Source organism: Miniopterus schreibersii (assembly GCF_964146895.1).
Source record: "Miniopterus schreibersii genome assembly, chromosome: 5".
NCBI lineage: Eukaryota > Metazoa > Chordata > Mammalia > Chiroptera > Miniopteridae > Miniopterus > Miniopterus schreibersii.
In genome coordinates, this window is record NC_138106.1 from 46257519 (window position 1) to 46276378 (window position 18860).

Here is an 18860-nt window from a genome sequence, read left to right on the forward strand (position 1 = left end):
GCCAGTTCACTTAACAATCCTTGTTAATTTTATTTTATATTCATTTTTAAAGTTATATTCAAATATCAGCTGAATTTGTAATTCTACTCTGTTTTAGATAGTTGATTTTAGACAGAAATTTCTATCTACTTCTATATGTGGGAGCCATGGCTAATCATTGAATATCAATTTTCTTTCACTCAAAAATCGCCTGAAGTATAAGGTCAACATGAATGAAACCAATTTCTTTTTCCTAGAGAAGTGGAAATGTGTTGTGGCAAACTGCCTGGCAAAAGCTCAGTATGTTTTGTCTGTGGAAAATAAATATCCCCAAACAGGCAGGAGGGGATGGAGAAGGAGCTGAAAGGAGCACAGCTTTTCTTTGCTTTCTCAAATATGCAAACACAGAGACAGAGGGCACAAGAAATTCTGAGAGAGAGAACTCATACTTTTTGAGTCTTCCCTATTTGGGGTACTTGACATATGTTATTTCATGTAACAGATTAGATATTAGCATTTTCCGTTTTACCAGTGAAGACCCTGAGGCCCAGCAAGGCCACCAAGGAGTCTCGGAGCCGATCCTTGGCACAGCTGGACGTGACACCCAGGTGGGCCTGCTTTGAAGCCCGGTGCTTCCCGTTGCGTTACCCTGCCCCGTGAGATGGGTACAGACCAGCAGGCGAAGGGGTAGGATGCAGAGAGGCGCAGAAGGAGGTGTCTAAACATAAGCGCCTTACACTCTTCCTACACCTGCTCTTTCTTCTTTACATCCACATTGGTGCGAGCTTTTTAATAGTAGGAGCGTTACTAAAATCTAAAAAATAATTTTAGTTTGATTGAAGTAATAAGTGTATAGTTTAATAAGCCGAGTGGAATTAAAAGTCATGTAATCAAAAATAGTTTCCACTCTTCCATACTACCCCCTTTACCCTTCTCCGCCCCTCCCGAGTCTCACCCCGAGAAAACCCCACTTCCAACCAAAAAGGTGCTGCTTCTGTTAGCCTTAATGTTACTCAATAATATATTCCTATTGCTACTTCTTTTTTTTTAAATACATTTTTATTGATTTTAGAGACAGGAAGGAAGAAGGATAGGGAGATAGAAACATTGGTGAGAGAGAAACATCAATCGGCTGCCTCCTGCACGGCCCCTGCTGGGGATCGAGCCCGCAACCTGGGCATGTGCCCTGGCCAGGTTCACCGGCCGGGCACTGCTGCTTTTTTCAGTCCTCACCCGAGGATATGTTTCTTATTGATATTAGGGAGAAAGAGAGAGAAACATCGATCAGTTGCCTCCCATATGTGCCCCAACCCAGGATCGAGCCCTCAACCTAGGTATGTGCCCTGACCAGGAATCAAACCCACAACGTTTTTGGTGCACGGGGTGACGGTCCGACTAACTGAACAACCTGGCCAGGGCTATTACTACTTCTTAATATGTCAGTTTCAGATAGCATCTTCTGACTTCCCTTTATGGTAAATGAAGATTTAACTCATTTATGCCATTCTGACTTCTCATTCAATGTCCCAGTGTACTTATATCACAGTTTTGACTAACTTAATATCTAGTATTCATATTATCATGATTAAGTAAATATTGCTTAAGTCTGAGCCATATACTACACTATGGTTACATTTCCTTTTGTGTCCAACATTTCCTGGGTTTTGATCATCAATTTTTCCCTAAATGCTCTGGCAGATATGTCAAATGCCTCTCAATGTTAGGCCAAATGCCTGAATTCTTTAGAAATCTATCAGATCCATTTGTTTCCCCCCCTCTGTCCTATAGCTACTCTACTGTTCTACTCTGGACCGACTGTTCTACTCTAGGCTGTCTGTTCTCTAGCCCGCTGCAGGCTATTGTCCTGGAATTCCTCTCTTTATTGCCCTTTTGTGTTGGATCCAGGGAATAAGAGATTTCTTTGGATCCGTGGTACAAGGGATTTTTTGAATACAATAGTAGACTTTTCCCTTTTTACACCCCATTTTTTGCCTACCCAGCACTGAGTGACCTCCCTATGTATGAAGAATTTCCAATGTTATGAGTCTTGGTGGGGGGCAAAGCAAGCCTTTCACACTCAAAACAAAATGTCAGATGTCAGTGTTCCAGCCTTTCCTGCAGCCGGAGTTCAGGCACAAGACCAAGGCTCTGCTAATCAGATAAGCCCTCCTTATACTGGAACCGGAAACCCAAGGAAATGGGGACTTCAGGGAACTCTCTGGAAGCATGATAGTAGCCGCAGGATGACTACACTGCTGGTTCCAGTGTCCAGGCTTTCAGAGTCCATGGCAGGCTGCGGTGTCTAGACTTTGGAGCCTGTGGCAGCGACGTCCCCGTTAGACTGCTCTGACAGATGATTTTGAGGGTTGTCCCTGGCTGCACAGACCTGAACTTGATTCACTAGCCTTCCCAGCTGTTCTCAGAGGGGAGGCTGGGAAACATCTCTCTGGCTGGTCATATTGCAGCTTCACGGGAAACCGTGTAGTTTTTTCCTAAGGAAGACGAGGTGATCGGGTGGCAACAGACTATGCCACAACTGTCCTGTTCTCAATTTCCAGGAGCTCTTGGTTGTAACCTAATTTGTCCTTGCCTCCCCCTTTTTTCATCTGAACATCATCTTATTCTTGTTTTATGGGTGCAATGGTTTATCTTATCTGTCTGATAATACTACTTACGCTCCCTTTAAAGTCTGATTCTTCTTTTACTGTCCTATGTTCTCTAGATTCTTTTCTTTTTGGCTTGGTCTCCTCTCTCTCCCTCTTCCCCACCCCTCTCATTTTAGAGGCTTTACTAACATGTCTGTTGATCTTTTGATTTCTTTTTGCACTTGTAACTGAAGTACTATAAAGCCTACAGGGCTTGTCCATCCGGGCACCTCACTGTAAATGACTAGGGAGTAATCTGGCTTCTTCACAGGGACCCCATGTAACTATCTAGAAGGGTTCCTCTGGGGCTCTTAGTGCCCCCATAGAAGAGTCATTTAATCTCTTTCCTGGGGGTCACCCAGATGGCTGCTTGCATTCAGGGAGCAAGGTAAAATAAGGGAGTTGGGGCTCCCCATTATTTAAGGATACAGGCTTTCATCTAATTCCCCAGTTTCTAGCTCCATTCCCCTACTCTTTGCCCTGCCTGCTGTCCTGAGGCTGGGCACTCTCTAGTTTGGTTTCTTTAGAGGAAGTCCCCCTTGGGGAGGGGATCAGGCAAAGAAGGAGTTGTTACCTAGCTGCTCGGGCAGGGGACCTGAGTGTCCACCTGTTTCATATACAGTTTTGCGACCAACCCCCTGCACCTTACCACTCCCCGGGGACATGGTACTTCCCGGTCCTGAGCTTCTCTGGAGTCTGCGGGTGGACTGGGCTGCTTCTCACCAGCGCCTCATCTTACCAGCACCCCATCTTACCAGCGCCTCATCTGTAGGCCCCAACACTCATCGTCCTCTGCTCTGCTCAGTCTGTTCCCATTCCTCTGTCCCCGGTTCATCTTCCAAGACTTGTTTTTACCTTTCCTCTCTCATTCTCCTTGTGTTTGTGGATTTATGCCCCATTTCATTTTCTTCCTTCTCATTGGGTCTCCAGGAGAGCTGTATGGTCAGCTTGCCACATTTAATCAATGAAGTGGTTGCTACCCAGTTGCCCAGTCTAGAAATATCATAGCTACTGACCACCCCCTCTGCCCCGTCCATGCTGCCTTTGCCTTGGTATAGACCTTCATCGTCTAGCACCAGGCTCTTGTGAAGTCTCCAAACTAGTCTCCTGCCTCCAGATTTCCCCACACCCTGCTTCTCTTTCTCACTGTCCACTGAATGATCTTTTTGAAATAAAACTCTCATGATGTGTCTCTTGGTTAAAAACCTTCACTGGAATCTAATGCCTTCCATCTCACATCCAAGATCCTTGGTGTGATCCACAAGGTTCTTTACAATCCTGCCCTGACCTGGGCATGTTTTTCATGACAACCCATGCACTGTATGTGTGGCTACACCCAGACTAGTGCCCTAAGTACGCCGTGTTCTTTATCCCTCCCTGCCTTTGCGTATGCTGTTCTGCCTTCTCAAATTGCTTCACCTCCCCCTTCTCCATCTGGAAAACTCCGACTTTAGGGTTTAAAATTCATCTGCCTTTTCAGACCCATTTTTACGCCCTCTGAGAAGGATTACCTGATCCCCCTGCTGTGCAAACATAACATTTGACTCCTACAGGAAGTATAAATAATTATCACATTGTTTTACACACTCGGATCACATGTGTTTATACGTTTGTCTTCAGGCCCACTCATCTGTCTGTCTTAAGGGAAAGAAATACTAGTTTCATTCCTGTACTTCTAGACTGTGGGCTTCCTTTAGTCATAAACCACGTCTTTCCACCTTGTATTCATCACAGGATCCCACACCGCACACAGCACACAACAAACACTCAGTAAAAGCTGGTGTAATTGATGGACATTTGAACAAATATTGTCTGGAAAATTGAAACATTGATCAGTAAAGTAGAATGGAAAGTGCAAACTGTTATAAGAACCTAATCTGTGACAAAACAGATGCCATGAAATAATGAGTCAAATCACTCTTGAATAAATTCTGTTGAGAGCAAATGGACCCCAAAAATTAACTTGGAGCTGTATTTTATGCCTTATGTAACCATGAATTCCTTATTTATAACAGCTGTGCAAGAGAGATTTTTCTGACTCTTAAAAGACATCATCAGAGATAAAAAGGATCTGATTAAATAGAAATAAAAAACATTTGAATAACACAGTGTCGCAGAAGGGAACAATTATTCGGACAAACACAACTGATGAAAGCATACCTTCCAAAAGCATATTATTTTTAAAAACAGGGAGGTCAAAATCCAAATTCTACTAAGCAGAGGTCAGAAGAGATGAATATGCAGTTTACATTAGAAAAATCATTTCCCAGACTCATTTATTGTCCACTCAACAAACCAACTTTTATTGTTAAGTGTCAAATAGTGTTAGTAGCTAAAAATAGGCAGCATTTATTGAGCATGTCCCACGTTCCTGACACTGAGAGAAGCACTTACCACAGATTGTCTCATCTAAGCTCAGCGTTAGGCATTACTATCTTTTTGGATTATTATTATTGATTTTTAGAGAGGGAGGGAGGTGGGGAGAGAAAAACATCTCTGACTAGGAATAGAACTGGCAACCTTTCAGTGCATAGGATGTTGTTCAACCAACTGAGCAACACTGGCCAGTGCTGTTACTATATTTTTACAGAGGCTCAGAGACGTTAAACACTTGCTCAGGATATGGATCAGCCAGAACTTGAACTCAGGTCTGTCTCACTTTAGAACCTGTGTTCTTAATCACTATACCATATGTAATATACAAAGTTATGCTGCTTGCTATCAGTATGTTTTATGAACTAGGACATGGGTATTGATCAAATGAACACAAATTCAACCACCTTTTAGATATCATTGCATATCCATTAAGCAGTCTAAAGTTGAAATAAAGATAGTAGTGGGTCTGTGATAATCAGGTCTATGTACACATTGCTGGGAAGCAATGTCAGTGAATTCATTCCTTCTAGATCTGTAGACTAAAGTTTTTCATTAGCCCTGGCCAGTGTGCTAAGTGGTTAGAGCATCAGCCTGTGCATGGAAGGGTTGAGGGTTCGATTCCCGGTCAAGGGCACATACCTGGGCTGCAGGTTCATTCTCCGGCACCGATCAGTGCACGTGTGGGAGGCAACCAATCAATGTGTCTCTCTCACATTGATATTTCTCTCTCTCCCGCCTTCCTCTCTGCCACTCTCTCTAAAAAATCAATGAAAAAACTATCCTTGGGCGAGGATTAACACCAACAACAGCAACAAAACTCATCAACTTTGGGAGGTTTTTAGCCATTATTTCTTCAAATATTTTTTCTGCCTTTTTCTTTCTTTCCTGTCCCTGCCGGAATACCATCACACAGTGGTTGGTATACATGACATTGTTTCCCAGGTCTCTGAGGCTCACTTTCTTTTTCTTTCATCTATTCCTGTCTGTTCTACAGTTTGGATCATTTCTATTGATTTATCTCAGTGATTTTCAACCAGTGTGCCACAAGAATTTTGAAGACATGCAATACCTGACTGTTTAGTCAGGGGCACTAAATTCTTTCCCCTTAGAATGTCGAATAAAAAAATGACAACAGCCAACACAACAATAGCTCTCTGGTGTGAATGAATCAAAATTACACCTGTTTTGTTTGTTTTTTTGTCAGATCAGCAAAAAATGTATTTTTTGGTGTGCCGCAGAATTTTAGTAATCTGTTTATGTGCGCCATGAGATGAAAAAGGTTGAAAATTGCTGACCTGTCTTTAAGTTTCACTGATTCTGTCTCCTGCCATATCAGATTTGCCGTTGAACCCATCTGGTAACTTTTTCATTTCAGTTATTGTGCTTTTTAGCTATAGAATTTTCATCTGGTTCTTCTTTATCTCATTTATTCAGATAAAGAAGACTTGGGAAGAATATATTTCTGCTTTAGCCATGTTAAGGTTAGAGGTGCCTGTTAGCCATGTAAGGGGAGATATTGAGAAGAAAACTAGATGTTCAAATTTTCAGCTCCAGGGTCAAAGAGGATGTAAACTTGGATCATCAGTATATGGATAGTATTTAAAGCCACGGCACTTAGATGAGATATCCTAGGAGTGAGTATATATGGGGAAAACGGAAGACTACTGAGGACTCAATGAATGTTGGGATACTACAATACTTGGGGGTTAGAAGGAGGAGACTGAGAAGAAGTGGGCAGTGAGACAGGAGAAAAACTGGGAGAGAGGGGGATCCTAGAAAACAAGAGAAGAAAGTGTTTCAATAAGCAGGAAGCAATCACATGTGTCAGATGCTATCTGAAAGGCCAAGTAGGATGAGGTCTGGGAGTTGACCATTGAATTTGAAAAGATCATGTCATTGGCAACTTTAGGAAGAGTAGTTTTAGTGGAATCTTACAATCTTATGAATGGGTTGAGGAAAAAATGGGAGGTAAAGAATGTATAGATAATACTTTTGAAGATTTTGCTGTGAGGAAGACAAAGAAGTAGGGCAGTAACTAGGGGTTGACCAGAAGGTATCTGTTTAGGTGGGGAAAATGTAGAGTATTTGTTTTTGATGGGAATGATTCAGTATGGGATGGAAAAATCAATGATGCAAAAGCAAAATCCTTGAGCAGGGCACAAGGGGAAGATGGGCTTTACATAGGAGCCGGGACTATTCATCTAGTGTACAAGGAGGGAAGACAGAAGAAAGGATTCAGATGCAGTTGGATTGGTAGATTGGGTGATGAGAGGATATAAAAGCTCTCCCTTGAGAGGAAAGATAATAAACTTGTTACATCAGAGAGAATGAATTGACTAAGACCACAAGGGAGTTAATGGTTGAACTAAGTAGAAGTTGTCTTTTAGCTGAGTTATAATATTGGAGAAGAGCTCATAAGTATTTACTCATAAAAATAGAAGAAGATTTGGTAACAAATTGGTAACCAAGGATTTGGCTCATTTATTTTTTAGATTTCTTCCTAAAGTCTAGGTTCCAGGAACAAGATATCCAGAGCAGACCTACTTCTTTCTACGCTCGCATGTGCAACCCCTGGGTCTCCCTGTTGGGGGTGAGTAGCTTCATTTTGTTCTCAGGTGTCCTTGAGACATAATTCAGGTGGAGACATGTGTGATCTCAGGGTTGGGGCTATGGGGGAGGAAAGAGGAGAGTCTTAACCGGGAGCAATGTGACTTAACTACTTGTTATATTGGAATTTAGGTGAGACCGCATATGGCAAGATTATATTTAGTGCACCACTTATTTAATCAGTGGTTTACTTGTAAAATAATTAATCATCTCTGATAACTTCTGAGTCACCAAATTTCTAGGTATACCAAATTAGCAAAATTTCACTTTGTTTCCTCTAGGAAGGAGTAGGATAAGGAGCTAGGATAGAATATCTATTTATTGACAGTTTTGATTGAGGGTACTTTCAGAGGGTATCTTCTCAAATATCTGCTTAAGTGAAGTTTTATGAATTATGAGTGAACTTCAATTAAGCAAACTTTTATAGTGATCAGAGGTTGTTGAGAGGGACTATTGTTTCTTAAGACCTTAGCCTTGTGGTTTGCCTACCATGTGATAAACCATTAGGTGACTTGACTTTCCTACTCTGTTTCCACAGGCTGTTGGATCCCTTCTCATCATGTTTGTGATCCAGTGGGTCTACACCTTGATTAACATGTGTGTTGCTGCCATTGTGTATTTCTACATTGGTCAGGCCAGTCCAGGGCTTCACCTGGGTAAGCAGCAGAGCTATTTTGCCACCACCTCCCTCCTTCTCTTTTAGCATCCATTGAAGAAATGTGTTTTGAGCACCTATTAAATGCCAACACTAACTTAGAGATGAATCCCATTTTCAAGTAGCTTATAGTCTAGGAGTAAAAATATTACATGCACATAAATGATAACAAATAAAAGATAACTTGTGAGATTTACAAGACATGGAGAAGTAAAATGGATGACAACAGTAGCATAAGGGCCAGAAGGGAAGAAATGGAAATACAGTGTTTTAAGTTTCTGATACTATACATAAAGCACTATAATATCACTTAGAGATAGACTGTGATAAATTAAAAATGTGTACTACAAAATCTAAAGCAACCATTAAAAATAAAGAGTTATAACTAGTAAGCCAGTAAAGGAATTAAAATTGAATTTTAAAATGTTCAAATTAAAATTAAGTAGAAAAGGGGAAAAGACAATAAAGATCATATGGGACAAACACAAGGCAAATAACATAGCAGTTTATATAAACCCAGCCATATCAATAATCACACTAAAAGTAAATGGTCTAAACACTCTCAATAAAGTGGTCGAGACACTGAGCTTGTCAGATTGAAGAAAAAAGCATGATACAACCATATGCTACCTACAAGAAACCTACTTTAAATATAAAGACACAAAGTAAGTTAAAAGGAAAGGGATGGGAAAAGATAAGATAACATGAATCAAAAAACAAGGCTGGAGTGACTATATTAATATCAGGCAAAGTAGATTTTAGAGAAAAGAATATCACCGGGGATAAAAGGACTAGTTCATAAAGGAAAAAATTCCTTAAGAGGACATACTAAGCCTTAACCTTTATGCACTTAAAAACAGAGCTTTGAAACATATGAAGCAAAACCTGATATAACTATAACAAGAAATAAAAAAGTTCATAATTATAGTCAGAGATTTCAACACCTCTCTCCCAATAAAGATAAAACAAAGAGGCGTAAAATTAGTAAGACTTTAGAAAACTTGAATAATATTATGTACAAACCTGGACAAACTAAGATTTATAGAACATTCCACCTAACAACAGAAGAATATATGCTCTTTTAAGGATAAATGAAATATTTACCAGGAAAGGAAATTTTTTAGGACATAAAAAGTCTCAATATATTTAAAGGTATTCAAGTCAATTCAAGAACGAAGTATGTTCTCTGACCAAAGGGAAAGTAAATTAGAAATATATACCAGAAAGATATCTGGAAAATCCCCAAATATTTAGAAACTAAATAACACTAAATAACACTAAATAACTAAGAACACTAAACAATGCTAAATCAACTAAAGAAACTAAATAACTCATGGTTCAAAGAAGAAATAAGTAAAATTACTAAGTATTTCAAACTGAATGAAAATGAAAATATAACATCAAAATTGTGGGATGCAGCTAATTCAGTACTTGGAAGGAAGATTATAGCATCAAATGTGTTTATTAGAAAAGAAGAAAGTTCTCAAATCAATGACCCACCCTTACAACTTAAGAAACTAGAGAAAGAAGAACAAATTAAACTTAAATAAGAGAAAGAAACAATGAAGATAAAAGCAGAAATATATAAAACAAAAAAATGTAGAGAATTCCAATGAAACAAGAAGCTGGTTATATGAGATCAATAAAATTGACAAACCTTTAGCCAGAGTGATCATAATATAAGGAGAGGAGGTAAAAATGACCAATATCAGGAGTGAGGGAGATGATATTACTAGAGAGTCTACAGATATTAAAAGGAAAATAATGAAATATCTTAACAGCTTTATGTCAATAAATATGACAGCTTAGATGGATTGGAAAAATTTCTTGAAATATACAAACTATCAAAGCTTACTCTAGAAGAAAGATATGCATATTTAAGTCAAGTAAAGAAATTAAACTTGTCATTAAAACCTTCCCACAAAGAAAAGTCTAGGCCCAGATGGCTTCACTAATGAAATCTACTAAACATTTAAGGAAGAAAGGATATAAATTCTATACAAACTCTTTGGAAAACTACACAGCAATGCCCCTCATGAACATAGATACAAGAATTCATGACAAAGTTTTACCAAGTTGAATAAAAAATATAAAAAGGATTAATACATCATAACCAAGTAGGTTTATTCCAGGAATTCAAGGTTGGTTTACTTTCTGAATTATGCAATGTAACTTACCATATTTACAGACTAGAAGAGGAAAACTGAAAGATTGCTGAGAAGAAATTAATGAGGAAATTTAAAAAAACAAATGAAGAGATATACTATGTTCATGAATTGGAAGATTCAGTATTTTAAGATGTTAATTCTCCCCAAATTGTTCTATAGATTTGACACAATCCCAATCAAAATCTCTGCTTCCTTGTTTGTGGAAGTTGGCAAGCAGACTCTAAAATATGTACATGGGCCCCGGCTGGTGTGGCTCAGTTGGCTGGAGCATCTTTGCATGTACCAGAAGGTTGTGGGTTGATCCTCAGTCAGGATGTGTGCAAGAGGCAACCAATTAATGTTACTCTCACATTGATCTCTCTTTCTTTCTCTCCCTCTCCCTCCTCCTTCTCTAAATATCAGTTAAAAATAAATAAATAAATAAATAAATAAATAAATAAATAAATAAATAAATAAATAAATATTTATATGGAAACTCAAAAGACCTAGACTGGCCCAACCAACTTTGTAAAAGAACAAAATTGGAGGACTTACACTACCTGATTTCAAGACTGGTTATAAAGCTGAAGTAATCAAGACAGCTTGGTATTGAAATCAAGGTACACAAATAAGTCAGTGGACAGAATAGAGTCCAGAAGTTAACCGATACCTATATGGTCAGTTGATATTCAAAAAAGGTGCAAAGGCAATTCAGTGGAGGAAAAGATAGTCTTTTCAGCAAATGATGTGGGAACAATTGGAAATCTATATGCAAATGGTAAACTTTAATCCACTTATCATACAATGTAAAAATAATTCAAAATGGATCCTCAAACTTAATGTAAAAACCTAAAACTATAAAATTTCTAAAAGAAAGCATAAGGAAAAATTGTGACTGTGAATGAGGCAAAGATTTCTTAGATATAACACCAAATGCAGGAAAAAAGTTAATAAACTATACATCAAATTAGGGACTCTGATCTTCCAAAGATAAAGGAATGCAAAGGCAAGTCGTAGACTGTGAAATAATATTAGCAAATCATACATCTGAAAAAGGACTTGTATCTAGAATATATAAAAACTTTCCAAACTCAATAAGAAGAAAACAAACAAAAAGATTTAAAAAGGGGGCAAAATTTTTAAATAGATTTTACCAAAGAACATATATGGATAGCAAATAAACACATGAAAAGATGCTCAGCATGATTAGTCGTTAGGAAATGCAAATTCAAACCACAATGTAATACTACTACATACCTGTTAGAGGATTAAAATAAAAAGTACTGATCTTGTCAAGTGTTGGCAAGGATGTGGAGCAACTAGGACTATCATATACTGCTGGTGGGAAATAAAATAATACAATCACTTTATAAAACACTTTAGCAGGTTATTAAAAGTTAAACATATACCTGCTATATGAACTAGCCAATGTACTCCTATGTATTTACCTAAGAGGATTGAAAGCATACAAAAACACCTACATGAATATTTACAGCTGCTTAATTTGTAGTAGCCCAAAGTTGGAAACAAAACAGATGTTCATCAACAGATGACTAAAAATAAATTTTAGTATAGCCATACAATGGAATACTGGGTAATAAAAGGAACATGCAATAACATGAATGAGTCTCATATAATTATGCTGAGTGAAAGAAACCAGGCAAAAAGAGTATATAGTGTATTATTTTATATGGAAAATGCAAACTTATAATGAAAGCAGATCGGTGGTTGCCTTTGGATGGGGGTGGGGTAAGGAGGGAAAGCATGGGAGGAAGTTCTTATGAAGTGGCTTGAGGACACTTTTGCAGATGGTGGATATGTTCATGATCTTGCTTGTGGTGATGGTTTCACAGTGTAATGCATGTGTCAACACTTACTAAATGGTACGCTTTAAATGCATGTCGTTTTTTCCAAAAAATGTTCCCCAGGGCTGTTTTCATCAGATATGTTGAGACACACAAACACAGAAATGATTGTCATGGAGGAAGAAGTTTATACTCACAGGTCCCTAGAAACAGGAGGCACGGCCTGCATGCCATGCAGGGTTATGTGGGGGAAGAACTAGGACTGGTCATAGACTGTGAAATAATATTAGCAAATCATGTATTTAGAACCTTTATTAGGGTTTTATTGGTAAGGGATGGGTGAGGCAGGTAGGTAGCTGAGTAAGTTTATAGTTTGATAGTTTGGATAACTTCAGTGGGCTCTGGGTTATAGGGATGGTCTCTAGTTGTGTGGTACCCAGCCCTAGCATGACTTAGGGCAGGGGCATATTGGCTTGGTGTGTGAGAATTTGATAAAGGAAGTGGTTGGAGGTGTGGGCTCTCATTTTGTTGGTTGCTCACAGGGGAGTTTTTTGCTATCTCTAGGAATTAGCACCTTTAAGATCAAGGCCCCAAATGCCAGAGCATCAAGAATATAAAAAGTAAGCAATTATAATCAATACTCTGTGGGAATGTCAGTTATTTCTCAATAATACAGCTGTTTAAAAAATTCATTTGAGAGCCCCTTTATAGCAAAATTCTATGATTCCCCAGTTTAAAATAAAGCAATTAGTTTTAAGCCCTAACTGAATCAGATGAACCATAACAGTCTAGGCAAACTGAAGAAAAAAATTCTCCAGAATTAGAATAATTTGATGTATATTTTTGAAAGAAATGTACTTTGTACACTTAAAATCACATGTACATTAAGAATAATGCTTTAGAGGACTTCCAGGAAGGATGGCAGAGTAGAAGGGGGAGCAGTAAATCCCAGAATGAAGATATGCCCTAAGGCCCTCAGGGGTGACCTGTGATAAAAATCCAGGCCTCTCAGTTCAGGATCCTTCAAAAGCCCCCTCTTCTGTGAGGCCTCCCTGTGACGCTTACATTTTTGTGTCAACTTAACTGGACCACGGGTGCCCTGATTAAACATTATTTGTGGGTGTGTCTGTGAGGGTGTTTTTAAAAAATAATAACAATGCTTTAGAAAATTCAAGCTAAGAAGAGGTCCTTATATCAACTAATTTAAGAGATAGAATATATTTTAATTAACACAGTGATGACATCAGTATTTGCTTCTAAATTTCTTATGAGTTAGTTTGATCTTAGGAAATTAAAATATTTCCCAGAAATCTATTCACAGGAAAGTATGAAATCAAATTTCAGGCCAGTCTCCATCTAAAATTTAGATAACTTAGAATCCAAATGATCACAAATAAGTAAGGTCAGTTGATAAAAATGTTTATGTTTATTTTCTTCCCCCCGACAACATCAGAATATGTTAGGAACTTTCTATCTGCAATTGCAGATATTAATGCAAATATATATAATTTGGAAGAGTGTTTTATAAAATGACATTTGATTTGATTTCTTCAAGTTACATATAATTTGTTACATGAGATTTCAAAAAATCCTCACCAAAGGAGGGATGAGGGTTTTTTTGTTTGTGTTTTTAAAGTTGATTAGCCCTGTTCTAGTCAGCGTGCGTGATGTCAGGATGTTTGGTCAGTATCAACAACAACCTCACTTCGAGCTTCAGCTCTAATATTTCTACATGGTGAGCTGTCTGATTCACTTAGCACCTGTGGAAAACTTCCTGAGTGCCAGTCCCTGTGGGTGTTGAGCTGTGAGTGTTACAATATGAAAAAGCTGTGCTCCCTATCCTCAAAGGGCTTTTGGTCTAGTAGGGGACTTTATAGCACATATTTAACACATAGTTTGAATCTACGAAAATAATATTATCAAAATTTTTTCAGTTCCTAGGACTGAAGTTAGCAAGTGGTCTGCGTTTTTCTCTGTAGCACTGTATTCAGTTTCCTTCTCAGGATTTTGGAATTTAGAAATAAAATTTTGGAAACTACATATGGGTCTGAAGTCCTTAGCAGGCGGCTGTCAGGGAATATTACAATGAATATTGTTTGGTTAGACCGGAAATGGGGAAAAAAATGTACCAATCTTACGTGTGTGTCAGATGTATCCGCTATTAAAACTGGGATTCTAGGTGCATACCTGGAGCCTTCGTCCACATTCATGTTTATGTCTTCCCTGTAGGATCAGCCTCCAACTTCAGCTTTTTCAGATGGATGAAGTCTCTTCTGATCCCCTCCTGCAGGTCAGTGCTAAACTGGGGCCAGGACCAGGGCAGATGAGTGTCCTGTGGCCTGGGAGGTGCTAAGCATGTCCCATTCCTAGCTGGGCTTGGGTGAATTGTAGTGTGGGAACCTGACAATTGAGAACCTTGAAGAGACTCAGATTCTGCTTCTCACTGCCCTCCCCCACTGAGCCCCCCAGCCTCAGCTCATCAGAAGCTTCCTCTTGCTCATGTCCTCCCACCTTCTTATCCTTAGGAGTAATAAACAGGGACATTATTTAGAATCTGATTGCTGGGTCCTAAGTCAAGAGAGCTACTCTCAGTGAGTTCACAGTCTAAGACACACGAGCATCAAGGCATCATCACAGAGAAGATTAAGCCCAAAGGCCTTCTGTTCTTCCATCTCAAGTCAGAGGTCCTTGGTGTGACTGTGTTGGTGAGAGTGCAGAAGCCAAGTACAGAAGTAGATAGAACAGAGATCCTGGAGGATTTCTGTGGCACCTCCGTGTTCAGATACACAGGGAAAGGGAAGAACAAGCTGTCCTGAGAAAGAGGAGAAGGCCTTATAGAGAAGGTAAGGTTTCCTGAGTGCCCTAATCTCTTTCCTCTTCCTCCGCCCTTCTGGAGACCATGCTACCTCACCTTTGAAGGCCTCGGGAGCCAAAGCTGCAGGCTGGGAAAATCCAGGAGGAGCCCAACCAAATGTTTATTTGTTTTCATTTTGTGGTTTGTTTTTGAAAACCTAGATATCTGGGTTGCACTTGCCAATATTTCCACCTTCCATTACCCAGACATTGCTGATGGATTATGGAACCCTTCCCCTTTGATCCCAGACATAGTTCGGAATCCTTTCCTCCATTTTTTTTATTGTGATACAATACATATAACATGAAATGTATCATCATACCATTTTTAAGTGTACGGTTCAGTGTACTAAGTACATTCATATTGCTGTGCAGCCATCACCATGCATCTCCAGAACTCTTCGTCTTACAAAAACAGAAACACTATATCTAGTGAACAGTAAGCTCCCCTTCCTCCCTTCTAAGAAACCTTTTAAAGACAAGTCTTTATAAGCACTACCTATTGGTTCAAGATTGCACAAGAAATGAAACCTTGGTGCTAGAGCCTGGGGTAATGAAGACAAAGGAGGAAAGACTATGGAAACCGACAGAGAAAATGCTGGGAGGGAAGGTGGTGGTGTAGGGTCATCCCTGCCATTTGCTTGGAAGCTGGGCTAACATGCTGTGTGGAGCTATAGGAGGGGTGGGGCCAGCTCTCCACCTCTCTTCCAGTCTGAGACACCAGGCTGGTGACTCAGGTCACAATACTCCCGCATTGACCTCTTTTCCCTGTCACCTAGCCCTGAGGAAAAGTAGACTTTCAGTGGAAATAGCTTCTGTGTAGAGGCTGCCTGCAGATCTGGAGCTGGAGGTGATGAGTGGTTAAGAGCATTTGGCCCTATCTTATTTACAGGAATATTTTTAGGCATTTGCAGTTTTAAAGCTTGCACATGGCCATGGGAGGCCACTACTCCTTATGTTGCACTCTGAATTCCTAGAATTTCACCCCTGAGGTCACTGTGGTGCTATGTAGAAAGAAGAATATGTTAGGAGGGGATTATTCTTAGAAAAGGGCAATACTTTGGCTGGAATGGAAAGCAGTCCACACTATTCATAGCTCTGTGGGCTTGTGAGGTGGGTCATGGAGGCTTCAGCTAAGTCTCAACTTCACACTTGCTGACCTCACCATGGCTACTAAGCAATGTTTTGTGATGACTATAAGTAGAAATTGGTAACTGTGTTTTCTATTTTGTAGTTTTGAGGGCGTTGTCTTTTTTTACAATTACATACCCAGATGCTTTTCAAAATCAAAGAAAAGTAATATAGTGGAGGTGTTTGGGCAAAGGAATTTGGCTGTGTTGCTTCCTCTGTTACACCTACAATTCCCAGAATTATGTAAAATTTAGCCTGACTTTGAGAAGGCTTTCTTTCCTGATGTCCTGGAAACTGCCTACATAAGGATTCTTAGACCATTGTAGATTAGAAAGTGAAGTATATTATTTACCAGAACTCAGAAGAATGCAGTAGTTTCACCTTAAAAAAAAAAAAAAAAGCATTAATGAAAAAAAATTCATTGGCAAAAACATTTATATGTTCATTAGTATGGTATTTTTGTCACTTCTCGACCTTACTTCTTGAGGGTTCATTCTTTATAGCAGTTAATTCATTTCTCAGAAAACCACACCCTGTCTAATTCAGATATGTTCTCATCAGGGGCTGCAAAGCCTTCATCATGTGATCTGAATTTCTGTAACAGCACTTTTTGCCAGAGTCAGTTGAAGCTTTCTGCTTAAGTTCTAAAGATTTAAACATTAGATTTCTACCTTTAAAAATTTTTTTACATCTATCAAATACATTCCTCATTTAAACAATTAAACATTAATACTTGTAAAGTAGATGATCCTTTTTGAGTATAATTTCTAAGAGGCAAGTCATGTCTAAGGTATGACAAAGGCTTTGGCACAAGGAGGTGGAGAGGTTTTCCTGAGGCCACTGGGCTGATTAGTGGCAGAGCCATGACTGTATCCATCTTCTGTACATACCTGATGCCGGTCTGATCTTTCCTTTCTCCTTTCTGCCTCTGGCACTTTCCTCCTGTATCCCAGTTTATTACAACTCCAACTGTGTGTAGACACATCAGTGACAGCGGATCCATACTGGGACTTGTTCTTTCATTTCAGGCCAACTTGGTGTCCAAGCCTTTGTAGTTGATCTCGGAGCTGCTGCTATGTCAACCTTAGCTCTGGAAATCATTCCTCACTCAACTTTCTTTCCCATGAACCAAAGAAAAGGTTTTTCTTTCTACTCCTCTCAGTTTTTCAGCCTCTCCATTCCATTATTTCATTTGACTAAAAAGCTAAGAAATGGTATAGAGCCCCCACATGACACTGTTTGGATGGTTATTTTGTACAATTTTATATGTTTCTGCTAAAGAAGGTTAAATATCCCTTCTTTCCTTATATTATTTGATACTTATTTCTCAAACTGTTGTACATGTAGCTTTCAACAGTTATGTTTTTTAAATATGTGCTCAAAATAAGCACAATGGTGTTTTTGCAAATAATTTTTCCATCCAGGGAAGATTTATCTTCACTGTTTAGGTCTTGGTCTTCCCTTCTGACCATCCTTTGTGTTTCTCTCACCAAAGGAGCTTGCGATCCCCACAAGAGCAGATAATTTTGGCACCGTCCCTGGCTAGGGTTGACATGGAGATGACTCAGCTCACCCAGGAGAACGCAGACTTCGCCACTCGGGATCGCTACCACCACTCCTCCCTTGTGAGCCGAGAGCAGCTGATGCCTCAGTACTAGGGAACCGAGTGCTCACCCTGGGCGGCCCAGGGCCCTCCTCTCTCGGAGCTGTCTAGTGCTCAGGGGACTCGAATCCCAGAGCCTTGGTGGAGCTGGTTCTCCTCAGTGAGAAACTCAAAGACCTGTCCTCCACTGCCGTTTTGGACAATGAACACCTGTATTCTGGCCTGGAGCACCACGTCCCGCCAGGGCAACCACGGAATGGCGGGCGGTGGCTCTGAAACAGGCTCCCGGTCTGAAGAGCTCCGCACGGACACCAAGGCCTGCAGGTGTGGAGAACCAGACCAGGCTGCTTGTTCCCAGGGCCACAATAAATGGTTGTTGAATTTTTTATTTTATTATTTATTTGTTGAATAAATAATGCACCCACATGGCTCCAAACCCCAAGCTATAATCATACATACAGTGAAGAGCCCCCCCTCCCATCCTAGTTGCCCATCTGTTCAGTTCCCGTTCCCCACCCCAGAGGTAACCACACTGTTTTCACATGTGCTCCCAGCGTTCCGTGATGAATGTACCAGCAAATGCACGGGGGTTCTTCTTATTCCCCTTTTGTGCACAAAAGGTAGCGTCTTGCACATGTGTTCCGCACCTTGCTTTCCCCCTTAACTGTCTTATCTTGCAGACATTTCCATATCATTACATGTACAGTCTCCTCATTGCTTTTCATTGTATGAATGTGCTATAATTTATTTCATCAGTTCCACAGTGATGGCGTTTGGCTTCCTCCCAGTCTTTTGCTGCTGTGATAGTCAGTTCTGCAGTGAATAATCTTGTGCATATGCACCAGCATAAGGCATTTCCAGAGGATAAATTCCCAGTCGTGGCATTGCAAGGTCAAAGGGCACGTGCCTTTGTAAGCTATTGCTGTGTAGTGAAGCTCTTTTTGATTAAAAAGGTAAATTAACCTGAATTACCTAATGGTGATTCATGTTCTCAAAGCATTTGTGGTCTCCTGCTCTCCCAACCCATTTGCAGCTGTTTTTTGATATAAATGCATGAGG

General features: G+C 39.7%; 1 protein-coding gene across 1 annotated transcript in view; it reads left to right on the top strand.

Moving 5' to 3' along the window:
- Positions 1-18233, top strand: part of SLC12A8 (solute carrier family 12 member 8) — a 112607-nt gene extending 94374 nt beyond the window's left edge. The window contains exons 11-14 of the mRNA XM_081138151.1: positions 7493-7590; positions 8146-8263; positions 14444-14504; positions 17694-18233. Coding sequence (XP_080994277.1) covers positions 7493-7590; positions 8146-8263; positions 14444-14504; positions 17694-17856 — 440 coding nt within the window. The 3' untranslated portion in view covers positions 17857-18233. The remainder of the gene's footprint in view (positions 1-7492; positions 7591-8145; positions 8264-14443; positions 14505-17693) is intronic.
- The last annotated feature ends 627 nt before the right edge of the window (positions 18234-18860 follow it).